The sequence below is a fragment of the Chanodichthys erythropterus genome, chromosome 7, assembly GCF_024489055.1.
Source record: "Chanodichthys erythropterus isolate Z2021 chromosome 7, ASM2448905v1, whole genome shotgun sequence".
Lineage (NCBI taxonomy): Eukaryota > Metazoa > Chordata > Actinopteri > Cypriniformes > Xenocyprididae > Chanodichthys > Chanodichthys erythropterus.
The window spans coordinates 38,854,820-38,878,760 of NC_090227.1; the positions used below are offsets into that span (position 1 = coordinate 38,854,820).

The following is a 23,941-nucleotide window of genomic DNA, read 5'->3' on the forward strand; positions in this document are numbered from 1 at the left end:
ACAAGTTCTACAAATGAATTCATATTTAAAAGGGACCTATAATGCCCCTTTTACAAGATGTAATATAACCTCAGAATGTGTCTGTGAAGTTTCAGCTCAAAATACACCACAGATCATTTATTATAACTTGTCAAATTTGCCCCTATTTTGGTGAGCAAAAAAATGTTTTGTGTCCCTTTAAATGCAAATGAGCTACTGCTCCCGCCTGCTTTCCAGAAGAGGGCGGAGCTTTAACAGCTCAACAACAACAAAGCTGGAGAATCTCACGCAGCCAAAATGAGGATTGTCAGTAACGGTGTTCAGCCTTACATTGTTCAAACCGGAGTCGACACTGATGGAGAGACTCAGGAAGAAGTTACAACTTTTAGAATGAAACTGGACGTTTCTGAATGGTTAGTGGATAAATTTATGTAGTTGCTGTGGAGTTGATTCAACTCATCCACTAGCATGTGCCGTCATGTTCATCTTTTGTGCAAATAAGCAGTCCGGTGTAAAATGACGGCATGATAACAACACTCTACTACAACAACTCTTCCTCTTCTCTAAAGCAGCCCAACATGGCCTCACCCCCTTTGTTGCGTGTTCTCAGGGGCGGGGTTTATGTAAATTGTGGGGTTTGTGATGTCACCAACCCAGGAAGAAGCTTGTTGTAGTCCCTACCAGCTGTTTGTTGTAGTCCGTAAAAAGTGATTACTGTAAAAGAAAATATCTCCCTTTGCATTGAACTTTGAGCATCGTAACTTTGCAGATGTTGTTTATGCTCAAACAGCAACATTACACACTAACAAAAGTTTAAAAAAAAGTTAAATCATAATCAAGAACCCCTTTAATGATTTTAATATCAATATCAATCCCTAGACGTAATTTGAATATAAAACTGATCACACATGGAAACTCCAGAAGTGGCATTTTATTGGTTATTTAACAATATTACACTTGATTTGATTTACAAACATTAAGTACAGTATAAATATTTCTACATTAGCATGAGAACTTCTTCCATTCATTGCTCTCTCTCTCACTCAAACACACACACACACACACACACACATACTTATCGTAATTAGTAAGCAAAAAGTAAACAATAAATGTAAGAAAATCCTTTGCTGCATCAAAACAAAGCCTTACTGTGTGTTTGTAAAAAGAAGGAACATCACATAGTGAATTCATTAGAGTCATTTTCATCATTCTCCTCTGGTTCATTGCTGCTCATGGAGGTGGATTTAGTTGAGCTCTGTAATCGGTTCTCAGCCTTGCGTGTGTAGGGCCGACCCGCTCGAGGATGGTTCTGATGATGAGGCCATCTTGTGCTGGACATGTGGTCCACAGAATGGACATAAGCTTCTTGTCTCCTGTCTGCTGGCTTTATCTGATTCAGCTTGCAGGAGGCGATGAGAGGCCTGCCAATGTCCAGCTCTTTGCTCTCAGTGAGACGTTCTTTAGTTTGTGTGTGGGTGTAGTGCAATTTCACCTTGATCACCAGAGATCCCTAAGAAGTTTTAGAGAATTTTGAATAAATTGCTTAAATGGCTTTAAACAATATTTTTGACATCCGCATATAATGCATTATTCTACATCAGTGATTTCAACAACAGCAATATATCCTTGCAATAAACCATTATAATATAATATAATGTAATACGTTGCTGAACATGTATATTTCAGTTCTGTATTTCGAAATGCATTTCAGATCTATACCACAATTTTCTCATTTCTAAGAGAAAACCTCCTTAAATGTACCTGGAGTCTTTGAAGGCAACATAATCTGAGGGTGCAGTCAGGAGTTTCACCACTGCTCACAAGCAGAGAGTCAATTTCTTCAAATCTGCCAGAAGCTGAGAAAATGTCTTGCATTTGCTAAAAATAAAAACATATCACCATTTAAACTGTAATCAAACAAACTGGCACTATACAGACAGATAAAGTGAACGTCAAGCTGTTAATGTACCCAAGGAAGTATTAGACTTTTTCACCCCTAGAGGTCAGTAGACTCACAGTTTTGTTTTTAAAGTCATCCTACTGGACTTTCTTTTCTGCTCAACACTAGTAAACTTCGCATTTACAGTAGAGCAATAAAAAAAAAATCAAATCTTTAATGTTTGATCTATTGTGTTAATAAAACTGCAACAAAAAAAACATACAATATATTATATATATATATATATATATATATATATATATATATATATATATATATATATATATATATATATATATATATATTATATTATATTATATTATATATATACACACACACACATATATATATATATGCATACATACATACATGTTATCTGACATAATTAAGATAAATTTTTTCTGACAGTTTAACTCTGAGATCTTGTCATATTTTATTACCATTTTTTAGACAATAGTGAATAAACTATTAATGAATGAAATGTTCAAGGTGAAATAAAGCTTAATTGAAATAAAGCTGAAATAAAATATAGATGAAGAACTTAAATGAAAATTGCAAAGGTTGCACTGGCAACTAACTGAAATTAAATAAGTAAAATTATAATTAACTATAATTAACTCTTTACAATAAGGTTCCATTTGTTAATATTAGTTAACTACAGTATTAACTAACATAAAATAATTTATTAATCTTAGTGTATGTCAATTGCAACATTTACTAATACATTATTAAAATCAAAAGTTGTATCTGTTAATATTATTTAATGGACCTGATCTAATATGAACTAACAATGAACAGTTTTATTAACTAACATTAAAAAGATTAATAAATACTGTAACAAATCTACTGCTCTTTGTTAGTTAATGTTAGTTAATACATTAACTAATGTTAAAGTATTAGTTCAATTTCAAATTAAAATTTCCTGATAATTTACTCACCCCCATGTCATCCAAGATGTTCATGTCTTTCTTTGTTCAGTCAAAAATAAATTAATGTTTTTGATGAAAACATTCCAGGATTTTTCTCCATATAGTGGACTTCAAAGGAGCCCAAACGGTTGAAGGTCAAAATTACAGTTTCAGTGCAGCTTCAAAGGGCTCTACACAATAAAAATAAGGGTCTTATCTAAAGAAACTCATCGCTCATTTTGAACTTAAAAAAACAACTTCTATATGTTTTCAGACGTTTATCTGATCAATAAATGCTCATATTGAAATAGCTCTCTTCTTTTCTATTAGAATTCCTGCTAAGTGTATTACTGCCCTCCACAGGTTAAAGTTTGAACTAAATGTTATATACTTGCACTAGCATATTGTATGACAATTTAGTTCAAACTTTGGCCTGTGGAGGGCAGTAATGCACTTAGCAGTGTCTACACTGTTGGAATTCTAATAGAGAAGAAGAAGAGAGCCAATTCAAGATGAGCAGTTATGGTTAATACTTAAAATTAAAAAAGAAAATTAGAAAATGAGCAATGGTTTCTCTAGATAAGACCCTTATTTCTCGTCTGGGATCAATGTAAACTGTAATTTTGACCTTCAACCGTTTGGGCTCCATTGAAGTCCAAGATATCGCGAATAATCCTGAAATGTTTTCATCAAAAACCTTAATTTCTTTTCGACTGAAGAAAGAAAGACATGAACATCTTGGATGACATGGGGGTGAGTAAATGATCAGGAAATTTTAATTTGAAAGTGAACTTATCCTTTAAGTAATGGGTCCTTATTATAAAGTGTTACCAATAAAGCTACAGTAACTAATACAAAGAAAACAAAGCACATAACAAAATTAATCAAATTAAAATGAGAACTGAAAATATAAAAATATAAACTAATTTAAAATATGAATAAATACTATAATAATGTTCAGTGCCACTGCATGATCCTCCTCCATATTACAGTCTTAAGTAAATCCACCGTCTTTCCTCTTCTGGCCCTCCCATACTGACTCTCATATCCCCTTCTATAAGCATGTATATGTGTTTACGTCAGCAAAAGAGGACATGAAAAGCTGTGACTTACTGGTTGACTCTCAAGAATCAGAGTGCAGTCCTGAGCCGTGACGTTTGTGCTCCTCACTGTACCAAACACAACCAGGACGTTGGAAAAGAGTGCAGAAAAACAGAGTTCCACCTGAACACCACAGTGCTGAAAGTCCAGAGTCCTTCGGCCAGGAAGAACTGCGGAAAACATTACCAAACACATAAATACACAGCAATGTGAACAATATTAATTTACTTCCACATGACAGAGACCATAAAGTAGATTATGATAAGTATATTATAACTTTTATATGTGCCACTACAAAAGTAAGATTGTACTGCTATATTATGATTATTTATGCTACTGATTTTTTTTAAAAGTCCTTGTACGCAAAATTTTGAGGTCAGTAAATTTCTCTTTTTCTTTAAAGAAATTGATAGTTTTATTCAGCAAGGATGCATTAAAGGGTTAGTTCACCCAAAAATAAAAAATTATCTCATTAATTACTCACCCTCATGTTGTTTCACACCCGTAAAACCTTCGTTCATCTTCAGAACACAACTTAAGATATGTTTGATAAAATCTGATTGCTCAGTGAGGCCTGCATTGCCAGCAAGATAATTTATACTTTCAATGCCCAGAAAGCTACTAAAGACATATTTAAAACAGTTCATGTGACTACAGTGGTTCAACCTTAATGTTATGAAGTGAGAAGAATACTTTTTGTGCGTCAAAAAAAAAAACTAAATAACAACTTTATTCACTAATATCTAGTGATGGGCGATTTCAAAACACTGCTTCATGAAGCTTCAAAGCTTTATGAATCTTTTGTTTTGAATCAGTGGTTCGAAGCACGTACCAAACCACAAAAGTCATGTGATTTCAGTAAACGAGGCTTCATTACATCATAGATCAATAGTTCACCACTGGGGGGCTTGACTTTGGCCATTTGATACAAGCTGCTAACCACTGATTCAAAACAAACTATTGGTAAAGCTTTGAAGCTTCATGAAGCAGTGTTTTGAAATCGCCCATCACTAGATATTTGTTTTTTTGATGCAAAAAAAAGTATTCTCGTCACTTCATAACATTAAGGTTGAAACACTGTAATAAAAATGGTTTTAAACACATATTTAGTAGCTTTCTGGGTATTGAAAGTGTTAATTGTCTTGCTGTCAATGCAGGCCTCACTGAGCCATCGGATTTTATCAAAAAACATCTTCGGTTTGTGTTCCAAAGATGAACGAAGGTCTTACGGGTGTGGAACAACATGAGGTTGAGTAATTAATGACAGAATTTTCATTTTTGGGTTGAACTAACCCTTTAAATTGATCAAACGTGACAGTAAAGACATGTTATCAAATTTCAAATATATGTTGTACTCTGGAACTTTCTATTCATCAAATAAACTTTATCACATTTTTTTTAAACTTTATCAAAAAAATGTAATCACAGTTTCCACAAAAAAATATGAAGCAGCACAACTGTTTTCAACATTGATAATGAGAAGAAATGTTTCTTGAGCAGCAAATCAGCATATTAGCATGATTTCTGAAGGATCATGTGACATTGAAGACTGGAGTAAATTGCCATCACAGGAATAAATTACTTTTTAAAAAACATAAAATTAGAAAACAGTTGTAAAATTGCAATAATATTTCACAAAATTACTGTTTTACTGTATTTTTGATCAATTAAATGCAGCCTTGGTGAGCAGAAGAAACTTCTTTCAAAATATTCTAAAATCTTAACCCCAATCTTCTGAACAGTAGCATACATAAAAACATTCAAACATATTTTACTGTCCTGTGGTCAGTATACAGTAGCAAGCATGTTTAAAGGTGTCAGAATACATGTTTCATGTTCTACTTACTAACTCGAATCAACAAAATGAGACTGTCTCATATTTAAATGACAGCTCTAAAAGTTTTTAACATGACAAATAAAAACTGTCAGAGTCTAAACTGAAAAATGTAATCAGTTTCAGTCAGCTCACTTGTGGCAATTTGGCTCTTTTTGGGAGGACATCCATTTCCTTTTAATGCAGACACATGGTTTATGAATGATCCCTAGCTGTGCTCTAACCATGAGTCATGCTTCACAATCTCACCCACAAAAGCAACCAAAAAGGAAGTCATAAACTGTGAGATGTTACGCGTGATGGAGCACTTTTGAGTGTCTTCTTTTCCATTGAATTACAAATCTGCTTTATCATCAATGTTGAATATAGCATTTACGAACATGAATCAAAAATGGAAATTTCCTTAATCCTTTGAAAGAGATGTTACGTAAGAATAATGTAGTTTTCAAATCCTCAAAACTTTTTTATTTCACATATTTAAAGGATTAGTTCACTTCAGAATTAAAATTTCCTGATAATTTACTCACCCCCATGTTATCCATGATGATTGTCTTTCTTTCTTCAGTTGAAAAGAAATTAAGGTTTTTGAGGAAAACATTCCGGGATTTTTCTCCATATAGTGGACTTCAGTGGGGTTCAGCAGGTTGAAAGTCCAAATGTCAAATGTTTCAGTGCAGCTCAGTGTCTTATCTAGTGAAACGATTGGTTGTTTTCCCCAAAAAAATCTAAATTATATACTTTTTAACCACAAATGTTCATGCGATGAGCCACGCATTATGTAATCACATTGGAAAGGTCACATGTGACACAGGCAGAAGTACCACTAGGGTAGGGTGAAAAATTCTCATTTTCTACTCCAACTTAAAAATCACCTGACATCGTTTTACCTTATTTTGTAAAGGCTGTTTGAAGTCCAGTACATGGAGAAATATCAGTTATTTTAAATTGCAATAATTTTCACAATATTGCCGTTTTTACTGTATTTTGATCAAATAAATGCAGCATTGTTTAGAATAAGAGACTTCTTTCAAAAACAGTAGTATAGGTGGAATTCAGGTAGAAAATAAATATGTAGGACATAAGTGTTTTTGTTTGCTTGTCTGTTCATAGAAGACACATTTAAGAAAAGGACCACTGATGACAATATGAAGTTGGTTAAAAAAATATGTTAATACCATTAGCCTGTTTCCAACAAGCATCCCGCCGTCGGAGCTCCATGGTATGTCCGGACGCTTGCACTGGATCGGTCAAGGCCCGTGGCTCTGTCAGAGTGTGCCTGATCTCTACTACCTGTCTTCCACGCACCAGTGGGTCCTTTCCCAGATCTGTGAGAGAACAAAAGCTTTCATTATAAATCACAGGATACTTTTACTAAACAAATATCTTCTCTACACACTTGCCGTCTCTTTTGCCATGTGACCAGTGTCCATAAGACACTGAAACATGACACAATCATGACTCAGCAAGTTGTTCTTACAAATGGGAAGTTAAAAACCTTAAAGGAACTTGCTAAAAGTAATATTAAGGAAGAGGATTATGGCCCAGCAATAATAAAAAATTAAGACCATCTTGAGATTAAAGTCATTATAATGCGAGATTAAACATTTCAATTTCTAGAAAAAAAGTCGAAATACAATGTCGAGAATAAAATCATTACATTGTGAGAATAAAGTTGTCGTGTTTCGAGAAAAAACTTGTTAAATTGAGAAAAAAGCCGAAATAAAATGTTGAGAATAAACTACTTAAATTGAGAATAAATTTGTTTCAAGAAAAAAAATCGTTACATTTCGAGAACAAGTCGAATAAACATTAAATTGAGAATAAAGTCATTGTGTTGAGAAAAAACTTGTTCAATTTTGAGAATAAAAGTCGAAATAAAATGTTGAGAATAAACTCATTAATCTGAGAATAAAGTCATTGTGTTTCGAGAAAAAGTCTCAATTTTGAGAATAAAAGTCTAACTGAAATGTTGTGAATAAACATTACATTTTGAGAATAAAGTCGTTCAATTTCAAGAATAAAAGTCTAAATAAAATTGAGAATAAATTAGTGTTGAGAAAAAACTTAAAATTTTGAGAAAAAAGCCAAAGTAAAATGTTGAGACTAAACTCATTAAATAGAGAATAAAGTTGTTTCAAGAAAAAAACTTGTTAAATTTTGAGAATAAAAGTCTAAATAAAATGTTGAGAATAAACTCATTAATTTGAGAATAAAGTCAGTTTCGAGAAAAAAACTTGTTCAATTTTGAGAAAAAAAGTCTAACTGAAATGTTGTGAATAAACATTACATTTTGAGAATAAAGTCGTTCAATTTCAAGAATAAAAGTCTAGATAAAATTGAGAATAAATTTGTGTTGAGAGAAAAATCGTAAAATTTCGAGAAAAAAGCCGAAATAAAATGTTGAGAATAAACAATACATTTTGAGAATAAAGTCGTGTTTTAAGAAAAAAAGTTTAATTTAGAGAAAAAAGTAGAAATAAAATATAGAGAATAAACACATTCGATCACTAGATCACTTTAGTCAAGCTAACGATTCTCGATTCCAATTGCAATACTTTTATGTTTATTTGTTCGTTCAAGCGCAAGAAGAGTAGGCCTATTCGTGCACGCTATGGATAAACGTGTGTACAGAATTTGATCTTTTAATAATAAGCGTTTTTCACATTAAGCGTTTTAGAAAGTCCCGTTTTCTTGGAGTAGGCCTACATCACACAAATTGTACAGTTTTTTCTTCTAAAAAGACCCAGTCGCTTGCAAATTCTCTTTAAAGTTCACATGCTACTTGTTATTCGGTTATAATTAGAAAACATAAAACATAGGCCTAGCTTGATTAAGCGATCCAACTCTGTTTGTTTGATTGATTGATTGATTGATTGAATACTTTATTGAACAACAACAATCAACACTAAGTGTTCAAAAGGATAAAAACACAAAAAGCCCATAGGCTTATATCCATTGTGGTCCTTAAGATATTATGCCCTCTATGATCAGCATGCAATGAATATGTTTATTCTTGACAATTTATTTAGACTTTTTTCTCCAAACACGACTTTATTCTTGAAATTCAACTGTAACAACTGTACTTTAACAGTACAGAAACCAGTAGCCAGGAATATACTGTAAATCCACACTAAAAAGCTTTACAGCGCTTTGCCAGTAACCAGTGATAAAGCATTGATTTATGATCGGGTATTGAGGCAGGAAGTTGTCTAGTACTTGAGGGCACGACAAACACAGTGATAATGGCCGTGGGACATGGTGCAGACAGAGCAACAAGCATATGAGACAGGGAGCAGGGGGGTAAGTAGGGCACCCAGCAGCAGTCCCTAGGTTAAGCGCTCTCATATTTCCCCCACCTGAGCACAGCAGCCTGAGAATGAGGTCACATGCTTTGGCAGCTACTTTATAAAAAGCTATGTGCTGTTACCAAAGAGACCAATCAAACAACCAAATAAGCCCTCTGCACGGAGAGGGGGGATTATCTCAACCATTAAAACATAAATCCACGTTTGCATCATGCCATGGAGGGTACGGATGAAGGAAGGAAACCAATGTCTGGCATACAGTAGATGTCAAGCAGTTGTTGCTCTCTCAAGTGCTCCAAGTATAAATCCGCTAATGATCAAAAGCACTGAAAGACACTGTGACCTTGTTCAATAGATCTCACTACACGGATAAAGCATGATGTAATATTATATCTTGTTATTAAAGTGCTTGCAAGGAAGTGCGGTTTTGATATTGATCAAAGGCGTTTAAGTATTTGATCTGAACTTTTAACTTTTATGTCTCATATCGCTAAATCATCACCTTTTGAAGTATAATAATTTCATTATTGTATCAAGATTAATGTTTTAGGGCCCCATGAAATCTATTTTATCTTTCCAAAATTCTGTTTCATTTCATGCCAAACTCTGTGTTTTCCATTTCAATTCTTGATTGCGTGGATTTCTATTTAAATGACTATATTTTCCCCGCAAAAATTTGCCAAACAACAATAAATGTGACCACTAGCTGGTACATTTAAAACCAGGGCAATTTCTCACCAGCTCTTTTCTTTGACTGTACAGTTGTGGTACGTTTTTGAAGACACGTTATACAAGCAGTCGTGTTGTTGCCACACTTCCACAAACTGTTCCTCCATCTCCAGCGCCCAACGGATACGCACAGCAGCTTGTTATTGACATTAGAAAATTTCTATCATTCACTCCCGTCTCCTCAAAGACTTGTCTCTCAATGGCTATTGTGAAAGCACTGACATAATCATAGTCATAATCAACCCAGTTTAATATCCTAAATATCAAACATGTTTGATATTATCAGGACAGCCCAGATATGTCTGCAAGCAGATCAGGAGGTTTAAGATTTGAGCTGTAAACATTACATTACCAGATCATTTGGAACCAATCATAGATTTTTTCCCAAATTGTTGTGTAAAGCATGGATAAATCAGCCCAAAACTCTAGTAGTCAACTCTAAACCTGGCTTAAAGGTGCAGTAAACGATTTCTGAGAAATGCTGTTGAAAGTGGATCTGGCTGAGCTCCACAACATACTTGTAGCCAATCAGCAGCAGGGGGCGTGTCCACTCACGATGAAGGAGGACAGAATGAGCAAGAGGGAGATTTGAAGAAAGACTGTAGAAAGAGAGATGGCTGAGAGACATTACGAAAGAGAAAAGCTCAAAGGAATTTCACTGTAAAAAGAAGGGTTATAATCAGGCAAGAGCTTTGGGACTCGTGTTAATATTAGAAAGGCTTTCCAGCAATGGGAAGGCCTGAAAACAGAAGCTGAGGTTGTGCTGTTTCCGCTGTTATATGGTTTTGCTCTTATATATGCTGTTGTTTTATTGTTAGCTATAGTAACAGGACAGTTTGAGTGTCATTGTTTGTCTGGAGCTGCTGGTGACTAACTCTTGCTTGTATATACTACTCTTGTGTACTGTATGTTCACTTTTTGTTCATTCGTCCGTCATCTTCGCTTTATTTTTCACGAAACCTTATTTTGCTTCACTTCAGCTATGATAAACAGACTCTTGCACTGCATGTTTGTGCATCTTGGAGGCAGAGCAATGATGGGAGGAGTGTGTTTGTTTGGGCTGATTTCAAATATCAACAGTGTTTCTCAGAAATCGCTTACTGCACCTTTAAGATTTGGAACAGAAGAGTACTGATAGCAGCACTCACCCTCAGAGACCTGCTCCAAGACACGGGTCACCCTCTCTGGCTCCAAGACATGTTTGTTCAGGTACTTGGTGAAGATCCCTGTGCTCTTGCCACCATCCTGGACCTCGAAAGCCTCAGCATCTTCACTCCTGTAGGAGCAAACAGCATGATTACACTAGAAGAACTGTTGTTTTTTTTAGTTCACCAATAATTTACTCATCCCCATGTCATCCAAGATGTTTATGCCTTTCTTTCTTCAGTCAAAAATAAATGAATGTTTTTGAGGAAAACATTCCAGGATTTTTCTGCATATAGTGGACTTCAACAGTTACCAACGGGTTGAAGGTACAAATGTCAGTTTCAGTGCAGCTTCAAAGGGCTCTACATGATCCCAGACGAGGAATAAGTAGGGCCGGCGGAATCCATTCATAAAACGCGGAATGTCACGGAATTTGTCAAATTTTTGATGAATTAAAAGCAGGTCAGTACACTTAAATTAAATCGCAATATAGACTAGTGTCTGTGAATATTAAACCGCAAAAAGACTATTTAAACATGAATCCTGCACGTATGTGTAGACTGTAAAATATGAACGCATGAATTAATCTCCAGAGCTGCTCTGAAAGTCACTTCATCAGCATTTAACCGCTTTGTTTGAGAAAACTACCGTCATAAACACAGAGAAACTCAAAGCTCTAGGCAAACCGTCAAACAAAGTTCAATTTAACTTGACAAAAACATATTACTGTTGTACTGTAGAATTTAGATAAATGAATTTAACAATAAATTAAGATATATTTTTAAACAATAATCTCAGTGTTTCTTCCATGTTTTAATTTTAACAGTAAAGCTCTGTTGTGCAGCACATTGTTTGACAAAAAAAAAGTTTAATCTCATGATTAAAGATAAATTAAATGGTAGGCGTTCATTTGATTGCCAGAAAATTTTAAATACACAACAGAACTTCTGAAGAAAAAATTCATAAAAAGATATTTTTTAATTAATAAATATTGTTGTTTTTAAGAATTCAATTAATTAGACATGCTTTTTGATTATTAAAATGGAATTAAACCATTAAAATGGAATCCAGAAAACAGAATTTGGTCAAAATAAAATTTGAGGGGAAAGAATAAAACGTTTATCATAGGGCCATAAAAAAAATGTATTTTTTATTAAATTGTTGGTAAATTGGACAAGATTCATTATTTTCAATTAATTAGACATGCTTTTTGATTACTAAAATTGAATTTAACCATTAAAATGGAGTCAAAAAATAAATAAAACGGAAAAAACGGAATCCAGAAAAATTAAAACGGAATTTAGGAAAAAATAAAACGGAATTTGGGAAAAAATATAATGGATTTCATAGGGCCCTAAATAAGGGTCTTATCTAGCGAAACGATCTGTCATTTTCTAAAAAAAATAATAAAAATTGTATACTTTTTAACCAAAAATGCTCATCTTGCACTGCTCTGCGATGTGCCACGCATTACGTAATCTCATTTTCTTCTCTGACTTCAAAATCGTCCGACATCGTTGTTTTGTATAGGCCGCTTGACTTGGTCTCTACACGATTGCTTTGTAAACACTTGCTCGGTACTTCTGCAACTGCAATTTGGGCCTTCAAACCCGCTGGTAACTGTTGAAGTCCACTATATAGAGAAATCCTGGAATGTTTTGCTCAAAAACCTTAATTTCTTTTCGACTGAAGAAAGAGGGACATAAACATTTTGCATGACAGTAAATTATCAGGAAATTTTAATTCTGAAGTGAACTAATCTTTTAATGTTTCGTTAAGGCTTAGAAGAACTGTCACCTGGATATGACAGTACTTACGTGGCGTATCCATACACAGTGTTTCCCAGAGGAGCCAAAGGCTTAATTTCAGAAGGAGGACCTTTTTGCTTGTACCTGGAGGATATAAAATAGCAAAATCGTTGAAGTGTTGCAGTGTGCCAAATGATCATCTTTTAACATTTCCGAAACTGTTCCAAGAATCTGGAATTCTTGATACTTTTATTTGTTTTCTGGGAAACGATAAGTTCATCATGTTCTTGCAAGCATACCATTTCCTGCAGGTGTCCAGCAGAATGACATTGAGCTGGGCTTTTCTCTCCTGCATGCTGTGCATCACTCTCTGTACGCACACACAGTTTTCAGTGCGGTAGGGTCGTGGAGCGTCAATGGCCACCAGGTAATTTCTGCCGTTGTGTTCATAGCCATGGCCAGCATAGTAAAAAACAGCTGGGGGAAGAGAAAGTGGAGTTTTAATGGTCTACAACATTGTGTAATATGTTTCTTTCCTTCTCTAGTTGAGTTCCTTACTTTTATGTTCAACATTGCCTTTTATATTAAATATTACTCAAAAATGAAAATTCTGCCATCATCTACTCACCCTCATGGGGTTCCAAACCTGTATGACTTTCTTTCTTCCAAAGAAACACAAAAGAAGAATTTTTGAAGAATACCAATGCCACTCTTTTCAATATAATCACAGTAAATATGGATTTGGGCTGTCAAGACACCATAAAAGCATCAAAGTAGTTAATTTGATTGACAAATCTTCTAAATCCACGATTGCTTTGGGTAAGAACCAAAATATAAGCCATTGTTCACTGAAGCCGGTGATGCATTCAGAAGAGTTAATGAAAAAAGCAGAGAAGTCAGGTTCATGAAAGTATCTGTCAATGAAACCTTTGTTCCAGTTCACAAAACCAATGACTCATTGATTGACTCAAAGATTATAAGTGAATAACAACTTCAAAACGTTAGCTTGTTCATGACAACACACTTCAGAAGGTTTGGAATACACCACATGAGCCATTTTATGATGCTTTTATGTCCTTGACAGCTTGAAATGGCCAAAAAAATTTATATTTTGTGCTCCACAGAAGGAAGGGAAAAAGTCATTCACGTTAGCCAAGACATGAGGGTAAGTAAATGTTGACAGAATTTTGATTTTTGTGTGAACTACATGAAAAATACACAATTTTACTCGCAGCATTTCATATTTTAGTGATGCTGTGACTAACTATTGCTACTAAAGCAGATATCAGCATTTCATATTTTAATACTGCTATAATCAGAGAAAGTCAAATCAGGAAAAAAAAGACAGCAGTGAAATCTCAGCCACGTATTGTACACAACAGTACAGAGGCAAGAATACATACAGAGCTGACTAATAACTAAACACTTTCCATTTTCCGATTTCTGCTGAATACAAAAGGGTGTCAAAACTATTTTCATTATTAGGCAGTTTTCAATGAGTAAAAAAAAATGAAATTCCTATGCGAGTTAGCTGAGTAACCTGTATAAATATGTTGGCTAGAAACATTATACCACAACTGTAGGTTTCTGCAGACAAAAGCAGCAACACTCCGGCCCACACATTTCTTATCAGCCAATCAACAGACTACAGCGATTCAATGTCATTCTGAAAAAAAGCCCTTTGGTTGAAAGTTCTGTGGTTATTTTAACCCATGACACTGATACTGTATCACCGGAAAATAAAGCCTTTTTTCCACTCAGATGGAACTTCCTCTGACTCATCATGGAGCTGTTTGTTGCGCAACACTAAAATTAAATTTTTTTTGGAAGAATTTAAAATGGACTTTGTATTGTCCACCACCATCTCAACAACGTCTGTACAGCGTGGAGAGGTAATGAGCAGCACGGCTAGCCGCAGGATCAAAGTGAGAAATGCGTGTGTTATTGCACAAAGCAATTATTTTTGCAGCCAGGAACCTGAAACTTTCACCACAAAATAAGCTATTGCCATGAGTGTAAAACCTACATCCTGTGAGAAAAAATTATTTTACAGTTAATGCAGTGACGAAACACACCAGACGTTTCCTAGAGGCTCCTCAAGCTAACTCACAACATGTGACTCACCATACACTCCACGGTCCAAGAGCTGCAAGAACTTGTCAATGGCAGCCTGCATTTCCTGAAGGGTGAGATCAAGCAGAGAAACCACTCTAAAGCCTAGCTGCTGCAGAAGGTTGGCCAGCTCATGGACATCCATGGTAGGAGCCATCAGACCAGGATGGTGGTTGTAGTTCAGGTTCCCAATCAGCAATGCCACTTTGTCAGTTGCTAAGTGAAAGGATATTACATTTTAAAAATGTTCCTTTTTTAATTGTTTTAAATTATATATATATATATATATATATATATATATATATATATATATATATATATATATATATATATATATATATATATATATATTTTTTTTTTTTTTACAAATGCTACAATAATCTAAATATTTTTTTTATTATATTTTATTATAAAATAATTTAAATAATACTTTATTAATATTACTAATAGGACTGTCAAAATTAGCACGTTAACGCATGCACAATATATAGTCAAACAAAAGATTATTCAGACATTTCTGATATATTTTTACTAGTGGGTGCAGGACACTATAGTTCATTTTTGTAAGTGAGGATAGCAAAATAAAGTAAACGGTGACATATTATACCCAAAAATTCTTCATATCAGTAAAACTGGTAAAAATTTGGAGCCAAAAATTATTCAAACACACAATTATTCAAACCTGACCATGTTTTGCTTAAGTGTTATCTGACATAATTAAGATATTTTTTTTCTGACACAGTTTAACTCAGATCTTGTCATATTTTATTACCATTTTTTAAACTATAGTGAATAAACTGTATTAATGAATTAAATGTTCAAGGTGTCTGAATAAATTTTGGTTTGACTGTATATATAAACTTGTGCTAAGAGCAGAGCATTTTTCATGGTCAAAGGAAAGGAACTCCTCTCAGAAAACATACAAATAAAGATACTTTTAGATGCTTAATTGCTATTTGGAGCATTGGGATGACTAGACAACATTTTTGTGAAAACCTCAATTTTGACATTGTTTCCACCACTTAATTAAAAAAAAAAAAAAAGTAATTGCAACTTTTTATCTCACAATTCAGATTTTTTTTTCCCTCGCAATTTCGAGTTTGCATCATAAATTGTGATATAAACTCACAATTGTGTATAAAGTCAGAATTGTGTGATATAAACTCTCAATTGCATCTTTTTCTCAGAATTGTAAGTTTATATCTCGCAATTCTGACTTTATAAGAATCAATTGCGAGTAATTAAGTCAGAATTGTGAGATATAAACTCGCAATTCTGAGAAAAAAGTCATTTTTTCCCCTCACACTAGGACATTATAACATGCGAGATTATATCTCATGATTCTGAGAAGAAAAGGTCAGAATTGCGAGATTTAAACTCGCAATTGCAAATTATGAAGTCATTGCGTGATAAACTCAGAATTCAAGCATCTTTTTATATCTCAGAATTGCAAGCTTATATCTCACAATTATGACTTAACTCGCAATTCTGACTTTACACAATTGTGAGTTTATATCTCGCAATTGCGAGGGAAAAAAATCAGAATTGTGAGATAAAAAGTCAATTAGCTTTTTTATTTTTTATTTCATGGCAGAAACAAGCTTCCATACGAAATTAGCCTGTGCGCATTCTGACTAATTTTGCCAGCATGGGTCACATACATATATGTTTGTAATTTACTCAAATGCTCACAAATAACTTACTCACTTCATTACTTGAAAACCCCATAATACTAAGTTTATTCACAACCATGAGAATCCTATATGAATGACGGTGTTTGGTATGGGAAATATTAAATGTGGGAGTATTGTGCAACACAGGTAAGTACTAAGTCTATTTTTAACCTGACATGAGCTGAAAAAAGCTTCATCTGTGACCTACCCATAAGCGTGGGCGTCGGTAGTTGATCTGGAGGTGCTGTGGGGAAACCAGAGGAAAAAGTTTTAGTGAAAGTTGAAAGAGAATAAGAAATGTTATCATGCTACTGGATGTTACCATGAAGCCCATAGCTTGTGCATTTCCACTAGTTTCACAACGGAAAAAAAAATAAAAAAATCTCTCAGAAAGCTCACATTATTTGTGTTCCGTAATGTGACGAGTAAAAAGGGAAGCTCCTGCTGCGCTGGTTTCAGTCTAACTTTAGTTGGCCTCTCATATCTAGGGACATATATAGACTCAGAATACAATTCAGTTCCTGATTGTCTTTAACTCCTACCAATTGTGGAAAGTACCAGAAATTTAAACCCAGAGTGGAACTTCACAGAGCACAAAGAATCCAAAGCCCAGAGCTAAAGACTGGATGGTTTCTTTTATTTAGGTTTTCATCACACAGAAAGCTGCTAAGAAGGTCTGACTGTGCTAATGAACAAGTCACAAACAAAGTGAAAAATGCAAAGGTTGCTAAATGCCTTTTTCCAGGATAACAATTTGAATGCATTAATTTAGTGCAGTTAATTATTTAAAAAACAACTGCATACCACAAATCATTTTCACTGACTCATGCATGAATTTTATAATAAGTAAAATAAAATAAAAAACCTGAGAAACACTATAAAAAAAAACTTTTTTTTTAGTTTTCATGTTTATGGAAATTAAAAAAAAATGTGGGAGAGATGCTGATAAACAACAAAAATTATTTCAGATAAAATACAAAAATGTTCTGTGTGAACAGCCCTTAAAGGGTTAGTTCACCCAAAAATGAAAATTATGTCATTAATGACTCGCCCTCATGTTGTTCCAAACCCGTAAGACCTCCGTTTATCTTCAGAACACAGTTTAAGATATTTTAGATTTAGTCCGAGAGCTTTCTGTCCCTCCATTGAAAATGTATGTACGGTAGACTGTCCATGTCCAGAAAGGTAATAAAAACATCATCAAAGTAGTCCATGTGACATCAGTGGGTTAGTTAGAAGTTTTTGAAGCATCGAAAATACATTTTGGTCCAAAAAAAAACAAAAAACTATGACTTTATTCAGCATTGTCTTCTCTTCCGGGTCTGTTGTCAATCCGGGTTCACGACTCTGCAGTGACGCTGCTGACGTGTTATCCGGTGCACCAGAGCTTCGTTTACAGTCTGAGGGAGACGCACGCTGTATTTCAAGCTATTCTACATTGTTTGTATTTTGGTATTGCTGTATTTATTAAAATGGTGCGTAAGTGTGCATGTCGCGGATGTCCTAATCGCCAAAAACAACCACGGCGACGTAAAAGTGAATTACCAACGCCGACAGATGAAAGGATTCAATGGAATCAATTCCATGGAAAGGATTCCGGAAGAGAAGACAATGCTGAATAAAGTCGTAGTTTTTGTTATTTTTGTACCATAATGTATTTTCGATGCTTCAACAAATTCTAACTAACCCACTGATGTCACATGGACTACTTTGATGATGTTTTTATTACCTTTCTGGACATGAACAGTCTACCGTATACATTTTCAATGGAGGGACAGAAAGCTCTCGGACTAAATCTAAAATATCTTAAACTGTGTTCCTAAGATGAACGGAGGTCTTATGGGTGTAGAACGACATGAGGGTGAGTCATTAATGACATCATTTTCATTTTTGGGAGAACTAACCCTTTAAAGTCTTGGACAAACATCATCGCAAAATGGAAGGCTGTGGACTGTAGGCCAATGACATAAACAGCCATTTGCGGCTCTTACCAATCTCAATCTCAGCTGCTTCAGACCATCTCTCCTCCAAAATATTTGACACGGCGCAGAGGTATGAACCCGCAGTCTCTGCACTGGCATTTTCTATCTAAACAAAGAAGACCAAATGCAAAACATGATTATTTTAGGCAGCTTACAACTTCAAAAACATGTGCCACTGAGTCAATATTTACAGTCAAAGCGAATTGGCCAAATTTAAACACAACGACCTGTGTAACCCGAGTCAAACTTGCACATAAAAATAAATCAATATGATAACAAAACAGCTAAAAACAAAGAGTGTTACAGTGGCCTTACCCTAAGGGTTTCTGTGGTCTGTTTAGTAAGGAGGTGACCGTTTCTGTACCACTGGTAGGCAGGCGCAGGCTTCCCAAAAGCTGTGCATTTGAGAGTGAAAGTCTCCCCTGGTTTTACTGTTTGGCTTTTTGGGTGAATGACTATATGGGGTTCCCCTTTCCATGCTCGAGAAACACCTAAACAGAATTTGTCACGATATTTAACAGATACTGCAGTTGTAAAGGGTTTGTTCACCCAAAATGAAAATTCTGTCATTAATTACTCACCCTCATGTCGTTCCACACCCTTTACACCTTCGTTCATCTTCACAAACAAATTAAGATATTTTTGATGAAATCTGAGGGGGGTTTTTTTATCCTCCATAGAAAGCAACGAAATTACCACATTCAAGGTCCAGAAAGGTACTAAACACATCGTTAAAATAGCCAGCATGACTACAGTGGTTCAACTTTAATGTTATGAAACGATGAGAATACTTTTTGTGCGCAAAAACAAAATAAAAATAATGACTTTATTCAACATTATCTTCTCTTCGGTGTTATTCTCATGCGCTGTTTACGTTCAGGGCTTCCGTGTTTTACGTCAGAACGGCGACTCATTATTGGTCGCATCACACACATGCGTTGTGCTGCTCAATTGTGAAGCTTAGGTCAATACTGAGGCGGTATTCTGACGTACAAACTGGAAGCGCTGAACGTAAACAGTGCATTAGAATGACACAGAAGAGAAAATTAGTGGTTGAACCACTGTAGTCACGTTTTAATGATGTCTTTAGTACCTTTCTGGACCTTGAAAGTGGTGGTTAAATTGCTGTCTATGGAGGATAAAAAATCTTGGATTTCATCAAAACTATCTTAATTTGTGTTCTGAAAATGAACAAAGGTCTTACTGATGTGGAACGACATGAGGGTGAGTAATTAATGAACAAAACCTTTAAACACTGACACATTGAGACAAATCTTACAAAATAAATCACTTAAAGGTCAATGTCGGTATATCAAGATGTACATGTCAATAATGCATATCAGCATGAATAATAACAACATGGGTTCATGGACTTTAGGCCAGAAGTTTAATTCAGATGCTAATAAAAAAACTTAATGACAAGACGAGATAATGGAAAGTACCTGGTTCGTCTAGGATTCTCACTTTTACCCAATCTGTGAACTGATAGTTATAGTACAAGTCGCTCACTCTACAAATGTAATTTCCAGATCTCTGGAGAGTGACGATGAGCTCAGGCTCTGTCCCACCAACCACCTGAAAAGATTAAGCATAAGTTTCTTTGACACATTTGGGTATAAATTCTTCACAATATTGGTATCATTATTTTAAAAGGAAAACAAAGATAGTTGGGGAAAGTTACTTTTTGAAGTAATGCATTACAATATTGAGTTACTCCCTAAAAAAAGTTTCAAAAACTTATTGCATTACTTCATTACTTTTAACATTTTCTCACTTGGGATGGGCTTGATTGATTGTTTTATAATAACAAAAATTAGAAAAAGTTTTGATAAATGTAAAGTCCCTTTTACATCAAAAGTGAAATGGCGCAGGAGAAGAAAACTTACTTCAGCAACAAAAACATAAAATATTCAACATAAATGTGCTGTTTATCTAAAGTCATTTTTAATTATTAGTATGGCTGAATTGGATCATCAAATGTAAGCAGCAAAGACATTGGTTAAGAAAGTGAGACTAAATACATAAAGTACATTTGTATTATTTAACGTATTTCACTGTTTTTATTCATTTTGAGAAATACCGAATCTGTTCTTGTGCAAGTGAGATGAGTAAATGCTCACTTTAGTTCAACACCTCTGCACTTACTCCTGATTTCTCTCAACATGGAGACAGGAGAGCCGTCAGTCAATAAATGGGAAAACAAAGTAACTTGCATTACTTATTTGGAAAAGTAACTTTACTTTTCTTGTAAATTTAAAAGTAATGTATTACTTTACTAGCTACTTGAAAAAAGTAGTACTGATTACGTAACTCGCATTACTTGTAATGCATTACCCCCAACACTGGATATAAAGTGTACAAACCTCTGACTGTTGTTTATCAAACCACTGATACGTCAATGAACCAGTGCCTATTGCTTGAACTCTCAAGGTCACCTCATGGTTTGGTGGTACACACACAGACATTGGCTGCTGCAGAATAACAACTTCTGCCCAAAAAAAAGATATAATTTTATATACAATTACAATAATAACTGACTTATATACAGTAATTTTATATATATATATATATATATATATATATATATATATATATATATATATATATATATATATATATATATATATATATATATATATATATATACCATGTCACAATAACATGACGGGTCATTTTTTTGTCCAAAGGCCTTAATAATGATAAAAAACAAAGATATGACATCCAAAGTATGTAAAGTTGTACAACTACATCTCTTTTATTGAATCCAAAAGGTTTTAATTATATTTTGCTACATAGAAAGGTATTTTAAAGATTTTGAAGAGTCAAAATGTCATTCAGTTTAACCATCCAAAGACCAATACAGACATTTCATTTGTGATTAAAATATCTTAAAATGTAATAAATGTATATTTTTTTTATTCTGGCATGATTTTATAACATGTATTAACATAGCACAAAATGGTATTAAAATTATGTGTAGAAGTCGTTGCTTTGTTATGAAAAAAACGTCTGGTAAAATGAACTTCATTGATGTCATTTGGAGTAACCAATATAATGGGACCATTTTGGATCAAGTCTGCAGTCAATATCATGACAGGATGTGACATCATTCAAAAACTTGTAAAGGACTACATGGTTGTAAAGCAAAGCAACTAACTCTCTCTAAACTATTTGAAAAAAAATCATGATTTCATGACTTGCCCATACAAATGTCCTGAAACATCCGGTCATTCGGTTCAACCACTATAAAAGATGGAAAATGTTGTAGTATTTTAAAAACTTGTACTAAATATAAAATGTTTAACTGTCCTTTTGCTAGCTGTCTAGATATCAGTCTGTTATCATTGTTTGAAAATATCATCATTTGGTATAACCAAAAGTGTAATTCGGTAAAACTGAAATTTTGGTTAAACCGAATTACTTTTTTTGGTGTGTGTTAATTGTTTATAAAAACCACATAATCTCATTGTTAACACTTAATAAAACTTCAAAATTAATTATATCTCCATTCTGTTTATTTACACTTTTAAAAACATTATTCGTCAATGATGCACACACATACACACACACACACACATTATATATATATTATATATATATATATATATATATATATATATATATATATAATATATTTATATAATATATATATATATATATATATTACACACAATATGTGGAACTACTGTAATTCAGGAGCAGACAGCAGACATTTATAAAGGGGCAAAAACATAATAGTTACACATAAGGATACTAATATACACACCAGTTCTCATGACTGTCGGCGCTACTCTTTAGTGTGGAAGAGCCTAGACCGCAATATTGCTGCTCTTTTAAGGTAGTCAGTCATTTCAGAATATTACCACCTGTTTAACAAAGAAAACAGAAGTATGAATACTAGTGGCCATAACAACAAAAGTGGCATACAAAATCAAAACAATGATACACGGAGAATGGTTAAGCAATCCCGTGTTTGGAAGTTAAACAGAGAGTGTCCTAAGATTAATTATTAAAAGAAGCAAACATTGAATTCAACCGTGTTTGTACAGTCATTTCATGCAGAAGTACTAATGAAGAGAGAGTGTCAGAAACTGAAATCGCTTGGTTTATGATCTGATAAGTTCTCATTCTTCATAAAGACACAACAGATTCCGTACAATAAAATACCTTAATGCATTAGGAATTATATCAGCTTATGACTTTTTATTGATAATAATATTTAAGCAATTCTTTGATAAGGAGACCGGGGCAAGTTGTCAACCCTAATACTGTATGTTAAAGCTTTGGCTACAAAAAAAATATTTAACCATTTTTGCCCACTAAAACCAAACAAACACATGTTGAAATTTTTTGACAAAGGCCACCTGTTAATAAATTGTATAAAAACTTAAAACAACTTGTCCAAAATTATATATTTGAAAAATACTCCTGTCCTGAAAGCACAATTCGACCTTTCAGTTAAAATCTACCTTCATTACATGGTTGACTCGTGTCTGAATGTATGTCAGTGTGGTTCACTTGTTTACAGCACACAAAAAAATATATATATATAGGTCTTTATGATATGGAAAGTTTAGTTTGTAGGAAATAATTACTCTAATTTAAAAGTGTTTTGAACTTTGAACTCAAAACCATAAAATTTACTGAGGCATGCATGACCCTTTCTAACAACTTCCCTGAGAGTGACAACCAACCCCGGACGGTAGCAGAATGTAGTTAGTGGCGTCGTTCGCTTGCAGTATAGATTTAGAGGGGTTACACTCACCTGTCCTAGTGCTCATTGCTGACTGCGATCACACTACCCTCCTAAACCTCCTCATGCAAAAGAGCACAGAGCGTCAGCTGTATCGACGTGTGGATATTCAACATACTGCGATTGAGTTCAGCAAAAAATGAATGGTTTCCCGTAATAATGCCAGACTGGCCCTCCCACTACCGCTGTGCTCAGTGTAGTTGCGCCCTCAACATCTGCACACTGAGCAGCAGGTACAGTACCTTGAAAATATATATTTTTTTCCTTCTTCAGGTTTACGTCAGACTGACGCCATATTGAAAGTAATTAACATAGATTATTTATCTGACGTGTGATTGGCTTAAAATATGTTTTGGGTATTTGAGTAGCCTACTAGAAAAAGTACATAACTTTTGGTATAACAATTGAAAGATCAAGATGCTTATAAAATATTTTTTATTTCAGTGAAATGTTATATGAATGTATGTGCCTTAAAGCAAAGCCATTGTTTTCATCTTTGAGTTTCACACAAATGAAAAGTGAATTAAAGAAATGTAAATTATCAAATGACCCTGATATCTATAGAACCTGTATGTTCTTTGGATCGCCTTTTTGTTTTTTATTACCTTGTATTTTGTGTTTTTGGCAATCTGATTAAAGGTACACTATATGTAACTTTTTTTGTTGTTGTTTTGTTTAAATAGCGAGTCAATACATCATCCATCCTTCTTCCAAAACATGGTTTTGTCTTAC

General features: G+C 34.1%; 1 protein-coding gene across 5 annotated transcripts; it reads right to left on the reverse strand.

Moving 5' to 3' along the window:
• Nucleotides 1-870: 870 nt before the first annotated feature.
• malt3 (MALT paracaspase 3) lies at nt 871-23,372 on the reverse strand. 5 transcript variants are annotated; one of them, XM_067390492.1, is made up of 17 exons: nt 23,222-23,372; nt 22,223-22,322; nt 21,658-21,699; nt 21,104-21,145; nt 20,820-20,944; nt 19,899-20,031; nt 18,772-18,947; nt 18,466-18,562; nt 16,683-16,718; nt 14,814-15,017; nt 12,989-13,166; nt 12,759-12,833; nt 10,944-11,071; nt 6,937-7,086; nt 3,940-4,097; nt 1,741-1,857; nt 871-1,489 (listed from the first exon to the last, which is right to left on the reverse strand). In XM_067390492.1, the coding sequence occupies exons 5-17, from the start codon at nt 20,919-20,921 to the stop codon at nt 1,154-1,156; spliced, it is 1,890 nt and encodes a 629-aa protein (XP_067246593.1). In that variant the 5' UTR covers nt 20,922-20,944; nt 21,104-21,145; nt 21,658-21,699; nt 22,223-22,322; nt 23,222-23,372; the 3' UTR covers nt 871-1,153. The 5 variants fall into 5 exon arrangements, with proteins under 5 accessions (XP_067246593.1, XP_067246589.1, XP_067246588.1 ...); XM_067390488.1 differs by lacking the exon at nt 21,104-21,145 and having other exon boundaries at nt 20,820-20,941; XM_067390487.1 differs by lacking the exon at nt 21,104-21,145.
• Nucleotides 23,373-23,941: the final 569 nt, after the last annotated feature.

Coding starts and splice junctions, on each gene's coding strand:
- malt3 (XM_067390487.1), bottom strand. Junction 13,167..14,813: donor CTTGGACCGTGGAGTGTATG/GTGAGTCACATG, acceptor CTCTTCCCCCAG/CTGTTTTTTACTATGCTGGC. Junction 4,098..6,936: donor TTGTTGGAAACAGGCTAATG/GTATTAACATAT, acceptor TGTTTTCCGCAG/TTCTTCCTGGCCGAAGGACT.